The following is an 18989-nucleotide window of genomic DNA, read 5'->3' on the forward strand; positions in this document are numbered from 1 at the left end:
GTTTTTTATCTGATTTATTTTCCTCCCCCTTCAATTTCATTTGAATGAAAGTCTGTATCTTTAGTTTTTACCAGGAAAAAATAAAATATGTGATCACAGTTCGGAAGAAAATGATAGAGCTCTAGAGCTAGAAGAGCGTTGTGTGGTTCCCTCAAAGCTCAGGCCCAGAGAAGAAGGCAGAGTTGGGAGAGAGGAGGTTCCGGGCTAAGCTGAGACCACGCAGGACTTGCTGGGGATAAGGAGAGAGAAGGGACTACCTGGGAGCGAGAGGGCAGCAGCGCCCAACAATGTGGGAGAAGTTCAGAGGCTCCTCTGGCAGGAGACCCTCAGAAACCCAGGTTCAGGCGCGGGCTCTGCCGGCTCGGCATCCGTGACTGTCTCGCAGCAGAGGTTCTCCAGCTGGGAAATGGATCATCCGAATTCCTGCCCAGCTAGAAATCTGTGACGTTTATGTAATACCACTTAGAAACCTTGCGAGCTCTCCAGGCTGAGAATTGGAGACAGAGGTCGGGGGCCTGCACCATAACTGATAAATGATAACTGATAAATGATAGAGCCAGCACTGGGACTCGAGCTGTCATCCAACCCATCGCACTTTGCATCCCACTAGAACACCTCCTGTAAAGACTTCAAGAAAACAAATGCCACCAGCCAAAAAGCTGCTCTTCTAAAAATCTTCTTACTATATTTCGTGATTCTCATAGTTTGTTTCCTGAGATCTTAACCAAGTCACTAGGGTTAAAAGTTATCTATGATCAAATTTAATTGAAATCAGATCCTTCTAGGATGTCTGTATAATCGATTTGCATGTTCCGATTATAAGACGTGATCCCAAATATGACAATCTAGATAGTCTGTGAAGACTTCCAGATTGTCGACTCCAAACCAATTTCATTTGAGGTTTGTTGGGCGCATGGGACTATGGCAATGTAATGAGCTCACGGAAGATGGGGTAAAGGGGAAAAAGCCCCAAACCTCATCTTCCTGCTTCTGTCCATAGCATCCTAGATAATATTGCAGTGTACTTATGTCAGGGAGGGGAAAGTAGTGAGGAAGGAGATGGGACTTGTGAACTCTGTGCTTCAAGAGTGTTCTCTGGTAATATGCTAGGAAGGCAGGTTCTTTAAGTGATTCTACATCTGGTGTCGTTCTGGAGGGTCAAATAGAGTGTTATTTCAAGAGATCTGGAAGGGCATCATCATGAAAGTTTAGTTCTGTGGGCTTGAATTCTTTTCTTTCTGTTTCTTTGATAAATACTACTGTCTGTGGTTGGAGAAATCATTCAGATGTGGGATTTATCTTGTCGTGTTTCCTTGGGCTATGGTCAGGGAATCCGTACCATTTAGCTTTTGCAAGTAAGAAGTGTCTCCCCTTATTCACATTCACCAATGAAGGGGTATAATGGGGTCCTAGCAAGTGAACCCAGGGAGTTTGGCTAGAGATGAGTATATAAAGGATCAGTTAGAATCAGAAGTCAACTCTTCTCTGAAGCTTTCCCCTTTTCATAAAGACATAGAGTAGAGTAAAAGTTGAATAGATGGGTCTGAACATTTGATTTTGTACAAATTTCTTTCAAGGTGTAATTGAGATTTCATAATATGGCAATTTAATTTTTTACTTTCTATTGAAATATTTGGATTCGTCATAGATTGTTAAATGATTACACAAAAACAATTTTAAGGTTTGCAAAAGCACTATGAGCTACTATAAGTTGCATAATGCAGATATACTCATTTAAAATATATAAAATAGGGTCAGAAAGTTTCTGAATTACTCATGGATGTGTTGGCTCATTCAGTATATTTTAGTTTAAATTATTTATTCTGTTCAAAATAGAAAGCTTTGATTTCATCTCTTTCTAAATCTGTGTAGAAATGGAGTGGTTTTTGTAAGAAAATGTCAATAAATGATTTTAATGAGATTATTTGAAGTCTAATTCTTGCAAGTTTAACATTTGTAAAGTTTCAATGATATTCATATTCACTAATATTTCTTTGTCCTTTAGATCAAGATATTTTGGAAAATATATTAATAGACAGCTGTTTTTATCCAAATGTATCAATAGTAAGTAGATAATCTTTATATCATTTGGGATCGTTCTGGGGTCTTTTTAGAGTCCTGTATAATCATTAATGATTTAAAAATAAAAATAAAGATGGATGAGATTTTGGGAAATATCTGCTAAAAATTCTTTTTTTTACTTCTAAAATTAACTTCATGCTTATTCCCCTTGAATACAAATAGTTATAATCATTCTTTATGTTAAAAGATTATACTAAGTATTTTTTCTGGGGAGTAAAAATGTTAAAATAATATCCTGCTTCTTTATTCTAAATAACCCCATGATTACCGAAGAGTGGAAAATACTACTATTGTATGTCACTGTGACTTTATTTTCTTTGCATGTATTTCATTTGGTAGCCAGATGCTTTGACAAGCCTTGTTGTTGTGATGCTGTATGACTTCCAAGACAGAAAGTTTCAAAGTCGACTTATTACAGATGTGGAACAGTCAATTTCAGAAGTTCAGGAAGTAGAGAATCTTCTTAACAGGTATTAATAACAACAATAAAGGAAAACAAAATTCTTTAAAGTTCATTTTTTCGTGACAGAAGAAAATACTTGATCTTTGTAAATAAGTGTCAGAAGTCTGCTGGGGATATTACTGAGTGATGTTTAATAGCTTTTGCAGGTTGTTGAGTTTTCTTTTTTTAAAAAATGTCTTGTTAACAAGTTCATTAAAAAGATTATTTTAAAATTGAACAAATGTTAAAAGTTTGAAAGTTTAGTTTGGAAATCAGATCTTATGTAATACGTAACGAGAACATTTTTATACTTGTTTCTATTAGAAAGCATGAAAATTGGTTTAATTCCCTAGTCTATTATGAGCAAATTAAAACAGTTATACACATGTATATATGTTCATATCTATGTCCAGAGTCTTTTTCAGGCTACTTTTTGTTATAGAAAAATCTAGTTGGATCAAACAAGAAAAATCACAACTATATATAAGGACTTATATAGTTTTGTTAGGACTTAGATTATATGATCGAGCCAATTATTTATTTTAAACATTAATATAATTCAGCACTTATTATGTTCTCAGTCTCTACTAAAAATAACAAATTATACCATGATGAGAATCAAAGAAAATTATAGTGGCATTTAAAAGATTTTAGCTCGTTTTCTTTAAGGTATAATATAGATAATATGTGAAATGACTGTAGTTTAATTGCCAAATTTCAAAAGGCTCAAAAATTTCCCTTTGTAAATAAAACAAAGATGCCAGAGATATTTTAACAGTCATGAATGTAGACCTGGTATTTTTTCTCCATGAAAATTTTATAGTGATACTTAGAATGAATGCCATCTTTTTTAGGGCTACTGATGCTTACAAATGTTATTTCCATTGGAATTTAAAAATGAGTGAAGATTTTATGGGAAATTGAAATATATCAAAAACTTGAAGCTTGAAGATTTTTTTTCAACATCTGTTATGCGTGATCCAACATATTTCGAGTGTTTTCCATTTATTCTAAATATGTTGTTATATCTTTCAAGGAATCTTGTCACTTGTATGGAAGATATTATTTTGAAGAAGAAAAAGACATTAATGTCTTTTGCTTTGGCAAATCAAGTGCTTTTTTAATATTTATCAAACAATAAGCACAGTAGGATCTTATTTTCTGCTTTTAGTCAGTTATGTGATTATTAACGTGTGATTTGTTATAGACCGTCACTGATAAAAGCTACCTATTTTCTTCTAATACCCTCTTCATAGATGCCTTCAATACCATGTTAATATTATTTTCGTAAAAATTTTACATAGATGGGAAATTAGGCTTATGAGTTGGTAATTATTATTGCTCTCTAGTTCACTTATTATTATTATTATTATTATTATGATAACTTTTGAAATAAACTGAGGCTTTTCTCTACACCTTTAATAACTTTCCTTCCTTCAGAATTGATCTCTTAATTCCCTAAAAATTATGTTCCTTCTTCATCTCTGTAATTGATAGTTCAGATGCTTTTCCCATTTTTCTTTTTTTAAGTGCTTTTTAAAGCTCTGGGCTTTTTTTTCTAGAGCCATGATGTTAATAGTCTAAATGTGGTAGTTTCAGTGTGTACAATAATGAAAATATATTATCAAATCTTTGCAAATCTTTTTATGTTTAATTTGTTAGTTCTCCTTTTAGATTGAGCCTTAAATGCAGAGGATAACTTTGCTTAGTTGAATTTCTGACCAAGTTATCTTTAAACTGTTTTTTTTTTTTCCCTCTTCCCTGTTGATACTGCTCAAAATTAGCATACATTTATTAAGCACTTAGTATGTTTCAGGCACTGGGCTGAATGTTAGGGCTACCAAAAAAAAAAAAAGACAAAAAATATTCTTTGTGATCAAAGAGCTTTTTTTCACCATACCTTTCAGTGAAATTTGATAAAAAGGTATATATTCCAAGAGACAGCTTGACAATGATTAGAGAGTTATTTTCAAAGCCAGAAAAAACTGGGATTTAAGTCTTGCTTCTGGCATGTAATGACTGGAAATGACACACCTTCGGTGCTGGAGGTAGCTCTTTAAATCCTAAATTGTAGAGAAGATGCTGATTTGTGTTGGTAGATGTTTCCTTGCCCTGGATGTATTTAGACCACTGAAATCACACGACCAGTGCATATCTCCATATGCTTTAGACCAATCTTGTTCTTGTCTAGCATATTTTATTTGATAAATAAGTGAAGCATCTGATTACTACGATGGTGTTTTAAGCTTTTCTGGTCTTCTAATTCTGGTCATTGATTTGTATTGTTTAAATAAATGTATTCAGTTATTTAGTGACAATGCCTTGAATCCGTTTCTTACTTTCAGCATCAGTAACATATTGGAATAGAGCAGATTGGAGTTGTTTCTAATTATATTCCATCCTTTTTTTTCTAATTTTAATTCTTTATTCTTGTTTTGTATTCATTTTTATCTTTGTTCTAGGTAAGGCAGTGGTATGACTACAAATATAACTGCTTTAGGAATGACTCATGTAGCCAATTTCAGTTTTGTGATGTTATTCAGTACATGTCATGTTCGGTGATTTCTGATTCTTTTCTCAAAGAGAATGTTTATGATGGATAGATATGAACCTTTTATATGGACTATAAGTCTTTGACCTCTCTAATGCATTACTATAATTTTCATCTTTTTTTTTTTTTTAAATCATGTGTGGTATAGGACTAGAATTTCCTCTCTCCCCCATTGTGGTAGCTTTTCCTCTAATGTTAAGTTTAAATTATTTTTTTTTGATGGGGGAGAATATTTGTTTTTACTCTACCTAATTTTTTATTTCTAGTTTTTAGAGGTTTTTTTATTTTGTGCTCTGAGCCTTGTTCACTTAAAGATTTGGGACTTGGTTCCCATTTTTGTTTTTGTTTTGCTTTTTCCTTTCATGGTATTTTTTATGATGGGAGAACTCAAGTGATAGAAGGCCTTTTAGAAGATCTTTAGGACCTTGCTACTAGTGATAGAACCAACATTTTTTTTTTCCTCATCTGATGATTCCAGCTTTCCTTGGCACAGCATCCTTTCCCACACTCCCAGCGTGCTGGTTTCTTTCCCAGGGCTGTGGCTCAGCAGTTCAGCTGGGCCGAGGTTCTCTCAGTCTTCCAGGGGCTTATACCCCAACTCCATAAACAGTCTGGGAGGTGAAAGTCTCTGTAGTTCCTGCTGAAGCTCCAGACCACCCAGCTCACCCCGGGCTAGTCTCTTCTTGGTGTTTTTGCTGGCCCAGAGGTGTTTAGGCTTCAGACGGGTCAATCCCCAGCCTGGAGTCTGTCTTTAGATCTTCTTGGATTATATCTGGATGATTCCTGTTCTGCCCTAGATCTTCTTTATTTTCTTGATTTCTGAGGCACAAATTTGTTTTATTTGTGAAGGAAATCAGGAGAACTTAAAATTTGTCAGCCTACTCTATCTTCCTAGAATCCTATCTCTGGACTCTTTAGGAGAGCTAAGAGCTCTTCCTCACGTAGCTGGATAACTCTTGGCCAGTTTGCAGCACTCTTGTCCTGTAATGCTGGCAGTTCAGCTTTTGTGGAATGGACAGCAGTAATGAGGAACCATTGTACTTTACTCTCCCTTTCAGCATGAATTTAGTATCCTTTTAATATCCCTATTAAAATTTATATATTGTAAATACTAAATATATATATATATTATATATATATATATATATATATATATATAAATATATTCAACTATTATTCTTTTGTAAAGGGTCTCTATTTTTTGTTGAATTTCAAAGAATATCACTGTTCAGATATTCAGACAGTCACAGGTCATCTTTTATTGATTACAGATTACATTACCTATTCACAACTTGTCTCTGAAATTTTTGTTCAGTTAATACTTGTTAGGATATGGCTTGATGATCTTAATAATTTGAAGACTGCCATTTACTGAGAATATGGTGGTGTTGAAGAATGTTTTACAAGATTTCATTCATTTGTTCTTGATTTTTTTGGATGCTTTTTTTTCTTTTTTGGATAATAGCCTTTTATTTACAAAATACATGCGAAGATAGTTTTCAGCATTCACCCTTGCAAAACCTTGTGTTCCCTATTTTTCTCCCTTCCTTCCCCCTACTCCCTCTCTTACATAGCAAGTAATCCAATATAGGTTAAACATATGCATTTCTTTTATACCTATTTCCACATTTATTATGCCACACACAAAAAGTTCAAATTAGAAAGGGAAAAAAAAATGAAAAGGGGGAAAAAAGCAAGCAAACCACAATAAAAAGATGCAAATACTATACTTTGATCCACATTCAGTCCCCATAGTTTATCTCTCTGGCTGTAGATAGCTCTCTCCATCACAAGTCTATTGGAATTGGCTTGAATCACTTCATTGTTGAAAAGAGCCAAGTCCATTAGAGTTGATCATCACATAATCTTGTAGTATAGTGTTCTCTTGGTTCTACTCACTTCACTTAGCATCAGTTCATGTTAGTTTCTCATCACATTCCTTTTTTTTTTAATAACTTTTTATTGATAGAACCCATGCCAGGGTAATTTTTTTTTACAGCATTATCCCTTGCATTCACTTCTGTTCCGGTTTTTCCCCTCCCTCCCTCCATCCCCTCCCCTAGATGGCAAGCAGTCCTTTACATGTTGAATAGGTTACAGTATATCCTAGATACAATATATGTATGCAGAACTGAACAGTTCTCTTGTTGCACAGGGAGAATTGAATTCAGAAGGTAGAAATAACCCGAGAAGAAAAACAAAAATGCAAGCAGTTTATATTCATTTCCCAGTGTTCTTTCTCTGGGTGTAGCTGCTTCTGTCCATCTTTGATCAATTAAGGCTCTCTTTATCGAAGAGATCCACTTCCATCAGAATACATCCTCAAACAGTATCATTGTTGAGGTATATAATGATCTCCTGGTTCTTCTCATTTTACTCAGCATCAGTTCATGTAAGTCTCGCCAGTCCTCTCTGTATTCATCCCGTTGGTCATTCCTTACAGAACAATAATATTCCATAACATTCATATACTACGATTTACCCAACCATTCTCCAATTGATGGGCATCCTTTCATTTTCCAGCTTCTACCCACTACAAACAGGGCTGCCACAAACATTTTGGCACATATAGGTCCCTTTCCTTTCTTTAGTATCTCTTTGGGGTATAAGCCCAGTAGAAACACTGCTGGATCAAAGGGTATGCACAGTTTGATAACTTTTTGAGCATAGTTCCAAATTGCTCGCCAGAATGGCTGGATGTGTTCACAATTCCACCAACAATGTATCAGTGTCCCCGTTTTCCCACATCCCCTCTAACATTCTGCATTGTCTTTCCCTGTCATTCTAGCCAATCTGACAGGTGTGTAGTGGTATCTCAGAGTTGTCTTCATTTGCATTTCTCTGATTAATAATGATTTGGAGCATATTTTCATATGTCTATAAATAATTTCAATTTCTTCGTCTGAGAATTGTCTGTTTATATCCTTTGACCATTTATCAATTGGAGAATGGTTTGATTTCTTATAAATTAGAGTCAATTCTCTATATTTTGGAAATGAGGCCTTTATCAGAACCTTTGATTGTAAAAATGTTTTCCCAGTTTATTGTTTCCCTTCTAATCTTATCTGCATTTGTTTTGTTTGTACAAAAACTTTTCAATTTAATATAATCAAAATTTTCTATTTTGTGGTCAGTAGTGATCGCTAGTTCTTCTTTGGTCATAAATTCCTTCCTCTTCCACAGGTCTGCGAGGTAAACTATCCTATGCTTTTCCAATTTATTTATAATCTCATTCTTTATGCCTAGGTCATGAACCCATTTTGACCTTATCTTGGTGTACGGTGTTAAGTGTGGGTCAATGCCTATTTTCTGCCATAATAATTTCCAATATTCCCAGCAATTTTTGTCAAATAATGCATTCTTATCCCAGAAACTGGTGTCTTTGGGTTTGTCAAACACTATATTATTAAAGTTATTGGCTGTTTTGTCCTTTGAACCTAACCTATTCCATTGATCAATTAGTCTATTTCTTAGCCAATACCAGATGGTTTTAGTAACTGCTGCTTTATAATATAATTTTAGATCTGGTACAGCTAGGCCACCTTCATTTGATTTTTTTTTTTCATTAATTCCCTTGAAATTCTTGACCTTTTGTTTTTCCATATGAACTTTGTTATTTTTTCTAGTTCATCAAAGTAGTTTTTGGGGAGGCTGATTGGTATAGCGCTAAATAAATAGATTAATTTAGGTAGTATTGTCATCTTTATTATATTTGCTTGCCTGATCCAAGAGCATTTAATATTTTTCCAGTTGGTTAGATCAGACTTACTTTGTGTGGAAAGTGTTTTGTAGTTTTGCTCATAAAGTTTCTGATTTTCCCTTGGCAGATAGATTCCTAAATATTTTATACAATCAGTAGTTACTTTAAATGGAATTTCTTTTTGTAACTCTAACTGTTGGGTTTTGTTAGTGATATATAAGAATGCTGATGACTTATGTGGGTTTATTTTATATCCTGCAACTTTGCTGAAGGTGTGGTTTGTTTCTAATAACTTTTTGGTAGAGTCTCTGGGGTTCTCTAAGTATGCCATCATATCATCAGCCAAGAGTGATAATTTGGTTTCCTCATTGCCTATTCTTATTCCTTTAATCTCTTTCTCAACGCTTATTGCCAAAGCTAACATTTCTAATACAATATTAAATAGTAACGGTGATAGTGGGCACCCTTGTTTTACTCCTGATCTTATTGGGAATGGTTGCAGTTTGTCCCCGTTACATTCTCATCACATTCCTATACCATAACTTATTCAGCCATTCCCTAACTGAAGAACACTCCATTTCCTGTTTCTTGCCACTACAAAAAGGGCTGCTTTAAACATTTTTGCACATGTGGATGCTATCCCTTTTTTGGATGCAGTCTTTTCAGTGATGAAGTTGTTGAGGATTTTTTTTGGGGGGGGTATTTAGTAACTTATAATAAGTTGATTATTTTATTGTATTAAGAAAACTAATGATAATGTCATTGTTGTATAAACAGAAGTAAGAACACTTTAAAAAAATTGATTTCTTTCAATTAAAAATAAATGTCTTGGCTCCCTCATGTGTTCTTTCCATTGGGGAAAAAAAAGAAAAAGAAAACTTTTGTAACAAAAATCTGTAATTAAGCAAGACAAATTCTTGAATTGACAGTGTCCCAAACTAAATTTAATTTTACACATTTTCTTCTCTCAGGGGTTGAATTACTCTGGAATTGTTAGTTATTCCTGGCTCTTTGTCTTTAGTGTGTTGTTGCTGTTGTTTAAGTCTTTACAGGTTACTCTGAAATTTTCCTTTTCATCATTTCTTTGATGATCAGTTAAATTTAAATAGCTACAGTCCTACATAGGAAGGATTTTTAAGTGTTTGCAATATATTACTTTTATGTAAAGATATGCTTGTTTATCCTAGGGCATTTAGAAATGTATGTTTCACTTGATAGTATTTAATTTTTTTCTTCTGAAAATTACTCTGAAAAATTTTCCTCTGAAAATTGGTAGAAAATGTTCCCACATGCTATAAGTTGGTCTTATAAATTTTGCAGAGAATAAAAAATTTAAAAATGTTTGGTATCCAGATTATAGTATATGGAAGCTTAGTAATAGAGCTGCCTTTAAGTTTGAGCAAACAGTAACTCCTATAGGCTTTTCCTCACTGTTAAAACTAAGCATGTTTGAATATAATGTCATATTAAATTAGTAGGGATTCAATTATAATTTTAAAAATTTTGTAGGATCTGAAATCTCATGGATATGAGCACTCCTTAACCTGACTGGTTAATTGTAATCAATTATGTCTTTTTCATTCCCTTTGATTCTGCATTTTCTTAGAAATTTTCCCTTGAGGATGTATCCATATGATAGAGTTAGTTTAATAGTTCTTTGATTATTTTGTGAATATCAATATAGTGCTCAAGTTTACTATTTTCCCTCACACTGTTGAACTAGCCTATTTCCTTTATATATATATCTTTAATGTCACTTATATATTTCTTAAATGCTAGTCATCATTAGTATTATCCTGCTTCCTAGATAATATCGGTCATGTACCTTTCTGCTGCATTTGATTCTTAGATTATAATGTTCCCTGTTAGGCAATAAATTAGGATAACTTGGAGAATTCTGGTGTCCAAGAGATGGCCTTTGGTGATCTCAAATAGTATCCTTTGATCCTTTGAAAAAGTAATTCAGTTTCCTAAATGTGATTGTGCATCATTTTTTCCTTCTGTTTGATTCAGGGTCCTCATCAAAACATATTTTTTAAAATAAGATTTACACATGTAGCATCTCCTCTGGCCTATTCTTCTGGCCTTTACCTGCAGGCTGGGTCCCCAGAAGGCAGCTGCTTCTTCAGGTTACACAGTACTCTTGGGCAGCCCCTCCTGCTAGCCAAGCTCCTCACTGGCTTCTACTCCTGCTTCCCATTAAATCAACCAATTAGCTTTTTACAAAGGCATTTGGTACAATGCTGTGGTAAAAAAAAAAGTAGCTAAGGGAAATTCCCTTCCTCCCAAATGCCAAAGGCCTGCTCTCCCACGGCTACACCGTGTTCCTGGGAAGAGGGGGCAGGGGTGGGGAGGTGCCACATGTGACCAGGGCCATTTGGGAGCTTTTCTCTTTGCCCTCTTCCTCCTGGGCACGCCATCTCTGCTGGGCAAGTCCTGCAGTCCTCCTGGGGGCTCTGGCTCTTTGGCTGCTCCCAAGGGTCAGGCCTTGATGCTGATTCTTCTTCCCTCAATATTTGTTGGGGAGTGGGGGTCCTGCTCTTTGCTGGTTAGAGTGTTGTGGTGGTTTGTCCTTTGGTGAAGAGGGCCAGGGCATCAGGGAGGCGATGCTCTGACCGGATTGGGTTTCAGGGAGGGAGGGAGGGCCTGGCAAGGGCGCCAGCCTCACTGACCTTCTGGAGCCAGCCGGGACTAGTGGCCAGGGAAAGATCAGGCCGATGGAGACGGCTCTGGATGCAGGGAGACTCTGGCCCTTGAAAACTAAGGTCTTCCACAGGTCTCATTTTAACTGAGACTGCCCTCATTCAGTGACTAAGGTTTGGTAGCAAGTGAGGCAAAGAATCTCTTCTTTCATCTAGTTCAAAAATGATCTAGATAAATAAATAAATGAACACACACAGTGCCTTTTATGGGTTGAGGAATTTCTCTTTCTGATATATAGCTTATGAAATTCCCTCAATGCATTCTAAAACATAGTTTTATATCTAAATTTAAATGAGTTGACAGAAAGGGACCTCTGAGCCACTTGTTCAAATCTCTTAACCTGGCAAATTAAGGAGACTAAGGGCTGGGAGAAGTTGAGATTGCTCAAATGCTGCACATTCATAGAAAAAGGACTGAGCAGAGATGAATCATTCTTTATGCAACATTGTGCAACTCTAGTTGTCCTGAACTTCTTGTTGGTTTTTGGTTTGAAAGGAATTATGATGAGCTCAACTACTGAGAATTATATATAAGTTCCTAGTTTTTTAGTTGAAAGAATTATTTAAGGGAGTGAAGGCCAGCAAGCAATGGATGAATATCTTTATCATAAATATTTTATGCACCAGTATTTAAAATCATGTAATCAAAATTTATAAAATTTTTCAAGAATAAGGAAAAAAAATCACCCAAACAGAAACCTGAGAAATTTATAATCTTTTTCCCTGGTTGTTTTTCCTCAGTACTTAACATTTTCCTTCACTTGACCAAAGATACAATGCTTGCTAAATACAGACATGTCATGTTAACAAGGAGCTTGCAAACAGTAAAAATTAAGGATGGTTTTATCCAGCAGGAGGAGCTCTTGCTGTAAAATACATAGTTTGTGGCTTACAACTTTATGAGCTAGAAACATGAACCAAAAATCTTCATTGTTTGAATTTCAGCAGTTTACTATACACATATCGATCATTCAGTGCAGTGGAATTATATAACTCTTAGACACAGGAATTTAATCTGATTTTGCTGTGCTGTCAGAGCCTTTGTCATGGATAGCAGCCTCAGAGATCATGCTTTTGGGGGAATTGATAGATCAGGGTGAGGGTTGAGTAGTGGTATATTGGACTAAGTAGTAACTCAGGCCTTTAGTGGAGAAAAAAGAATTGACGCAAACAGTTGATAAAAATGAATACCTTCAGTGTAAATTGAAAATCTCCTCCTCTGTCTGCTTACCACTTATTTTCCATCCCTGATTGGGACTGTGTCTGGTATCTCTTCTTGTTGCCATTTCATCCCTTTCTATTGAACACGTTGAGATAGCTTATTACCCTTATGTTTTGTGACATTTTTCTGTCTTCAAGGCTGTCTTGTGATTCCTCTAAATGAGATTTTAACGTGCAAAACTGTCCTGGAATGCTGTGTAATATATATTATATAATGTGGACAACCCTATATTTAGGAATAAATAGCCTAAATTGAATCATTATAATTTGGGCTTTTATAAAACAAATATGCTTTTTGGGTTTGAGATATCAATAAAAATCATGGAGTTTTATACTTCTTGGATTACAGGTATTTAGGAGAGAAGAGGGCCTGAATGAAGTTCATGAAAATTAATTTAGCCTTAAGACTATAACGTTGGGGCATCTGGATGGCGCAGTGGATAGAGCATTGGCCCTGGAGTCAGGAGGACCTGATTTTAAATTCAATCAGACACTTAACATTTCCTGGCTGTATGATTGGGGACAAGTCACTTAACCCCAATTGTCTTGCCAAAAAAAATAGAGAGAGAGAAATAGATTATAATGTTGAAATCCACACTAGCAATTAATACTGAAATAGAGACCTAAGGAGATGCAAAAAGACATAAGAGAGATGAGGGAGAAGAACAGGAAAGTAAGAAGATCACTAGATTTCCATTTCAAAGTTTGACAGATTTTATTAAATTTATTTTAAAACATGAAGTGGGATTGAAGAGAAATTTACTATATACCATTTACTAAAATTCAAGAGTGGAATTTATTAACATTTTAAATAGGATATTGATAGCCCTATCTGTTAAGTGTAATTTTCAGTTTAAAAAAATGGATTTTATATTTTTAGTTTTAAAACAAAATTGGCTGCGGCACTGGCAAGATGTCGAATTAAACATGATGCTCTTTCAATTTACCACATTCTACCAGAAACTGTTAGAAAACAGGAACAAAGAGCTTCAACTTTGCCACTTTATGCTTGGGTAAATACTTGCAAAATCAGGTAAGATTTCAAATATATCCTTTTCTTATGTGCAAGTCATTTAACCTCTCCTTTCTTTAAGTAACTCTAAGGCTGTGTCAGAGAAAATGTCACCCTGTGTTGGTAGAAGCAGTTGCCTATGTACCAATGCAATCAAAGGTGCAATCATTCCCCAGGATACACCTGATGAGGTTCTCAGCAGCTGGTGGTTGGCAGAGAGAAGCTGGAGCACCGAGGGAATTGTTCCCTGGGCAGGCCGGGAAAAGGCTCTGGCAGAGATCCTGGTCCCACCCTCTGGGGAGGTCATGGTCCAGAACAGAATCCACGTGAAGCCCTTCGGCCCTCCCTCTGGGGAGGTTGTGGGCAGCCCAGCTATGCTCTGTCGGGAGTCCCAGGCTGTTCCTTAGGTTACTTCTGCCCTGTACGGTCTGTTGGTAGCCCACACTTTGGTTCAGTCTGCCATGACCCTCTGCCTTGTGGTGTTTCTCCTGATGGTGGCACAGTGGGATTTATGTCATGTAGTGTCTCCCCTTGTAACCTCCACCATGCTTTCTGGTATCTCTCCTTACAGCTAACTAACTTTTTTTAGGGTTTAGCCTGCCAGTGAAGGGGCTTTTGGGGTATTTCCTTTCTCCTGCCTAATTGTGAATTCCCCTAGGAACTTTACCTTTCCATCGTTAATTATTAAAACTCCTTTTTTGCTAACCATTTACTATTTCTGGTGTTATTATATCTCTGAAACCTCTTCTCAGTAAACTCACCTTTTACCTAAGAGAATGGCCATTGTGAATTCTTCACATGACTGAATCCCAACAATTATTTGATGTTCTCCTAAATAACCCTATCTAGTGACATCAGTCACATCACATCTACTTTGCTCCTGGTAAAACTTAAAAAGTAAATTAAGTATAATTTTGAGTTAATCTTTTATTGAAGAAGAATATTGGCATAAAAATTAATGTATTTCTTAAGTCGTATTTTAAATCTTGGTTCCTGGCTTAATTTAAAGTTCTTTACTCTAAATTGAAAAAGAAAATTATATCAATGCTTCTGCAGGCTAACTCTGCAAAATTGGAGTAGATAGCTGTAAGAAAATTCTTTGCATTATCCAGATTAATTTTTGAGTGATAGTGACTATTTTTCATGTTAATAGGATAACAATGTGTTAAAGTTACATTTAATCTCATAATTGTGGCCAAAATAAATAACTGAATTTTATATCAACAGCCCTGAAGGTATCTGCGATGATTTGAAAAAAGAAGGATACACCAGAGTCAAATCTGCACTTGACTTTGATTGTAAATCTTTTTGTATGGACCAACATTGCAGTGATGTTATAATTTTCCCATCTCATCTGAAAAGTGAACTTCTTAATATAGAGCTTTGCACAGGTTATAAACTTTTGTTTCAGGTGAGCTCACATTTGCTTTTAAAGGTTTTCCTTCTCAAAAAGAAGTCTTAATAGTAATCTTAATTTTATTTTCTGGAGTCAACCTCCTCAAGGAATTGTAAACCTCACCATTACATCCCATCCAAATATTAAATGTGAAATGCTGACTTGCTATTCATCCTTTTTATGGATTGTCAGGAGGATTTACAGCTTTCTCTGATTTCAACTTCAATATAATTTAACCTGACACCCCAAAAACTTATCAAACTTTAATCCCTTGTGAAACAGGATAGCAATGCTTTCTTTTTCCTTATACCTACAACTTATTCTTGTGTTACTGCCATCTGGGAATGGGTTAATCTCATTTGGATTAAGAAACTTACCTTGGGACATTTTTGCTGAGTGATTTTGGAATATCCAAGATCACAGCTTTCTCAAAAAGGTATTGAAGTTTAAATGCCATTTATGACTTAACTAAGATCAGGATTCTGTAGTTTAAAAAAAAATCCAAAAATTTTTCTTAACTTTAACATTTGGATTAATATATCATTGTCAGAAAATTAAATAGGAATTAAATGACACAACATAGCAGAGTAGTTAGAAAGTTACACTTAGAGCCAAGAAGACTTGATTTAAAGCTCTCTGACACAAAGATCTAGGATCTGGCAAAGTAATTTAAGCTCTCAGTTTTCTAGGCCAGTGGTTCTCAAACTTTTGTTCTGGGATCTTTATACTATTAAAAATTATTGAGAATCTTTCCAAAGAGTTTGTTTATATGGATTTTATTTACAGATATTTATCATATTAGAAATAAAAACGAATTCTGAATTTGTAGGCCCTCCAAAAGGATTTCAGATCCCCTGCTCAGGATTCTCTGCATCACACTTTAAAAATCAATGTTCTGGGCTAATCTATAAGACTATAACTGCAGAGAAGATGCTATCCTGAATTGCTTTCTTCATCTGGAAACTTACTAAGAGTAATGAAATGTACAGACTCTATCCCTATCCCTAAATTATAGTCAAAGGCAATCCCAACTTATAAATGCTTGGAGGGGTTCCAAAACGCCAATTGTAAGCCAGTGTTTTGAAGATTAGAATATATTTTTTCCTGTGGAAGCAACATCATAAATAATGGATAATCAGTCAATCAGATATCTAATAAGCATCTACTATGTGCCAGGTACCATGCAAGCCATGAAGGTATCGTTCAATTCTCACGCCAACAAACAAAAGTTTATTTAACCTAAATATTGTAGTTGAAAACTACATTTCAGGACTCCTGGTTTCTGAGCCCCAAATCCCTTGCTCTGTGCTCTTTGAACCTTGAGCATCCCTGAGCTATTGCTGCAAAGATAGCAAGAGAGGGTGTCCTGAGTATAGTATAGTCGGCATGGGTTCCTGTGGCTGGACAAGGGCTATGTGTTTTTTTTTTTTTTAAATTATATATTAAGTCAGTGCTACCTCTTTTGTCTTATTTTACTATGTTAAAGACAAAGCACAATATACATATTTTAGGTTAAGTTCGGTTGTCAGATTTATTCACTATTCAGAGTCTTGGCTAAATAAAAATTAAGATACTTAAAAAATTAAGAATATTTTCATTAATGTAGAACAAATAAAGGAAATCATTTGAATATTTTGTGATTTCTAATTACACTGTTCCCATGTAGGATAAATCTCGAAGTCTTGCTGTCCATTCTGTAAAGACCCTGCTGAATATGGATGATGATATATTACTGGTCAACATGGGTTCCTGGTATACTGTTGCTCATATGTCAACATTGACAAATCAAAATACTTCAAAAATATATGTGTGTGGAGTAAAAGCACAAACTAAGGAATCTGAACTGCAGGATCTTTTTACAAATATGGGATGTAGAAGTATGTGTCAAACATTAATTTCCATTGGAATTTAGTGTTCTTTCATGTTATAAAACTGATATTTTAATTTAATATAGTTTAATTTTATTTCTATTTATGAAATATTCTTAAGATAATCTTTTTCAATATCTGTATGTTGGTATATAAAGTAGTTGTAGTAGAATTTTGTATATTGGTTGAATTACAGGTTAAAATTTTAATGCTCTATATAAGTAGCAGCATGAATATATAGCTTAGCTGTAAATCCAATTTGATTCTCATCACAAGCATTGAGTTGGTATTATCACCACAGAATGAATGAGGAATTTAGGAAAAGTGAGATTAAATAATTGGGTCACAAGTTACACAATCAGAACCTTCAGATTGCAAATATAACAAGGCTAATCCAATTGTATACCTTATTAAAAGAAAGAGGTATAGTTGTCAGAAACAGGGAGATGATTTCCTATACTTCTAAGAATTACATTTTAGAAAAGACATTGACAAGTTCTGTCCAAGTGCAGAATAGGGCAACCAGAGTAGTTGCAGAGATTAAGGAGAATCAGTTCAAAGAACTGAGAATATTTGTCCTCTAGAAGAGAACATTTCAGGAAGACATAATAGTAGTTTTCAAATATTTGAAGGGTTAGCAGGTAGTAAGAGGCATTAATGGATCTGTTTCTTCTTGATCCAAGTGGGCAGAAGCAAGGAGGAAGTTTGAAAAAGAGAGAGCTTTTTTTTTTTTTTTTAAATGCATAGAAAAACTTCTAATTAGAGCTGTTCAAAGGTAGAATGAATAGTTTCAGGAGGTAATGAGTATAAAACTCGGGGTCTAGAGGTCTTCAAGTGAAGGCTGTTTGATAATTCTTTGAATTTCTTGTGTCGGTTGGTGACTCCTATTCAGGTACAGCTTGGTTTAAATGAAGTGTTATAACCCTCTCCATTAAGAGTTTCTACGAGAATTGAATTACTGGTAGATTTCTGCTTTTTTATATATCTGTAAAAATTAATCTCTCTAAAAATTCTTAATTTCCAAATTCAAATGTGTCTTGTTTTCCTTTTTTCTCCTTAATCTCTCTGTGAGAACAACTTAGTTAACAAATCTCTTGTGATTTTAAATGGTTAGTCTTGCCTTAAGTACAAAAATAAAAAATTAAAATCTCAATGAATCATAGAATTTGAGAGCTGAAATAGACTTTGGAGTTCCAAATGTAAGGGAACATATTAAAATGGAAAGAATACTACTTCTAGAATCAGTGACTTAAGATAAGTTGCTTCATGTTTCAGTGCATGGTTGTTCATCTGTTAATTGAGAAGGTTAAGAGTATTTAACAAAAGTTAAGCCACCAAGTGCTTGTCATTTCCCTTTTTTGGGGAGGTCATATTTGCCAGTCTGATGGATGTTAGGTAGAAATGCAGAATTGCTTTAATTTTTATTTCTCTAATTATTAGTGATTTGGAACTTTTTTTTTTAAACATGGCTACCAATAGCTTGGATTTCTTCTTCTGAAAACTGTCTCTTCATAACCTTTGATGCATTTGTCAATTGCTTAAATGATCTTTATCTTGGAAATAAGATAATGGTATTGGAAATAAATATTAGTATCTTAGAAGACCTTATTACTACAATTTTTTTTCATTTAACTATTTCCTTTTTAATCTTAACTATATTCAGTCTACACCTTGATTTAAAAAGAAAAACATGTTTATTTTTTCAGTTGATCAAAATTCTCCCTTCCCATTTGAAAAAAATAAGAACAAAGTCCTTCCAACAAATATGCATAGTAAAAGAAAACAAATTTCCACATAGGGCACGTCTGGAAAATAGACTCCTAAGCTTTTACTCTTTGTCAGTTTCCTCTAGGGAGGTGGAGAATGTGTTTCATCATGAGGTCTCTGGAATCAGAGGTGGTCCTTGTGGTGATGAGTTTTGGGGCGCTGTCGCTCTCAGCGCCATGCCGGCTCCTCCTGCTCCCGCTCCTTTCTTTCCTGAGAGCAGAGCCGTCTGTTTTCTGGCTTGCCTTTTT

The 18989-nt window shown here is 34.9% G+C and overlaps 1 protein-coding gene across 4 annotated transcripts in view; it reads left to right on the forward strand.

Moving 5' to 3' along the window:
* Positions 1-18989, forward strand: part of NSUN7 (NOP2/Sun RNA methyltransferase family member 7) — a 73060-nt gene that overhangs the window by 20486 nt on the left and 33585 nt on the right. For all 4 annotated transcript variants that reach the window (XR_007948074.1, XM_051964468.1, XM_051964470.1 and 1 more), the window contains exons 3-7: positions 2006-2064; positions 2422-2552; positions 13579-13731; positions 14938-15121; positions 16773-16983. Coding sequence is in view for 3 of the 4 variants with exons in the window: in XM_051964468.1 (XP_051820428.1) it covers positions 2006-2064; positions 2422-2552; positions 13579-13731; positions 14938-15121; positions 16773-16983 (738 nt within the window). In the remaining variant the exon portion in view is untranslated. The remainder of the gene's footprint in view (positions 1-2005; positions 2065-2421; positions 2553-13578; positions 13732-14937; positions 15122-16772; positions 16984-18989) is intronic.

The sequence above is a fragment of the Antechinus flavipes genome, chromosome 6, assembly GCF_016432865.1.
Source record: "Antechinus flavipes isolate AdamAnt ecotype Samford, QLD, Australia chromosome 6, AdamAnt_v2, whole genome shotgun sequence".
Lineage (NCBI taxonomy): Eukaryota > Metazoa > Chordata > Mammalia > Dasyuromorphia > Dasyuridae > Antechinus > Antechinus flavipes.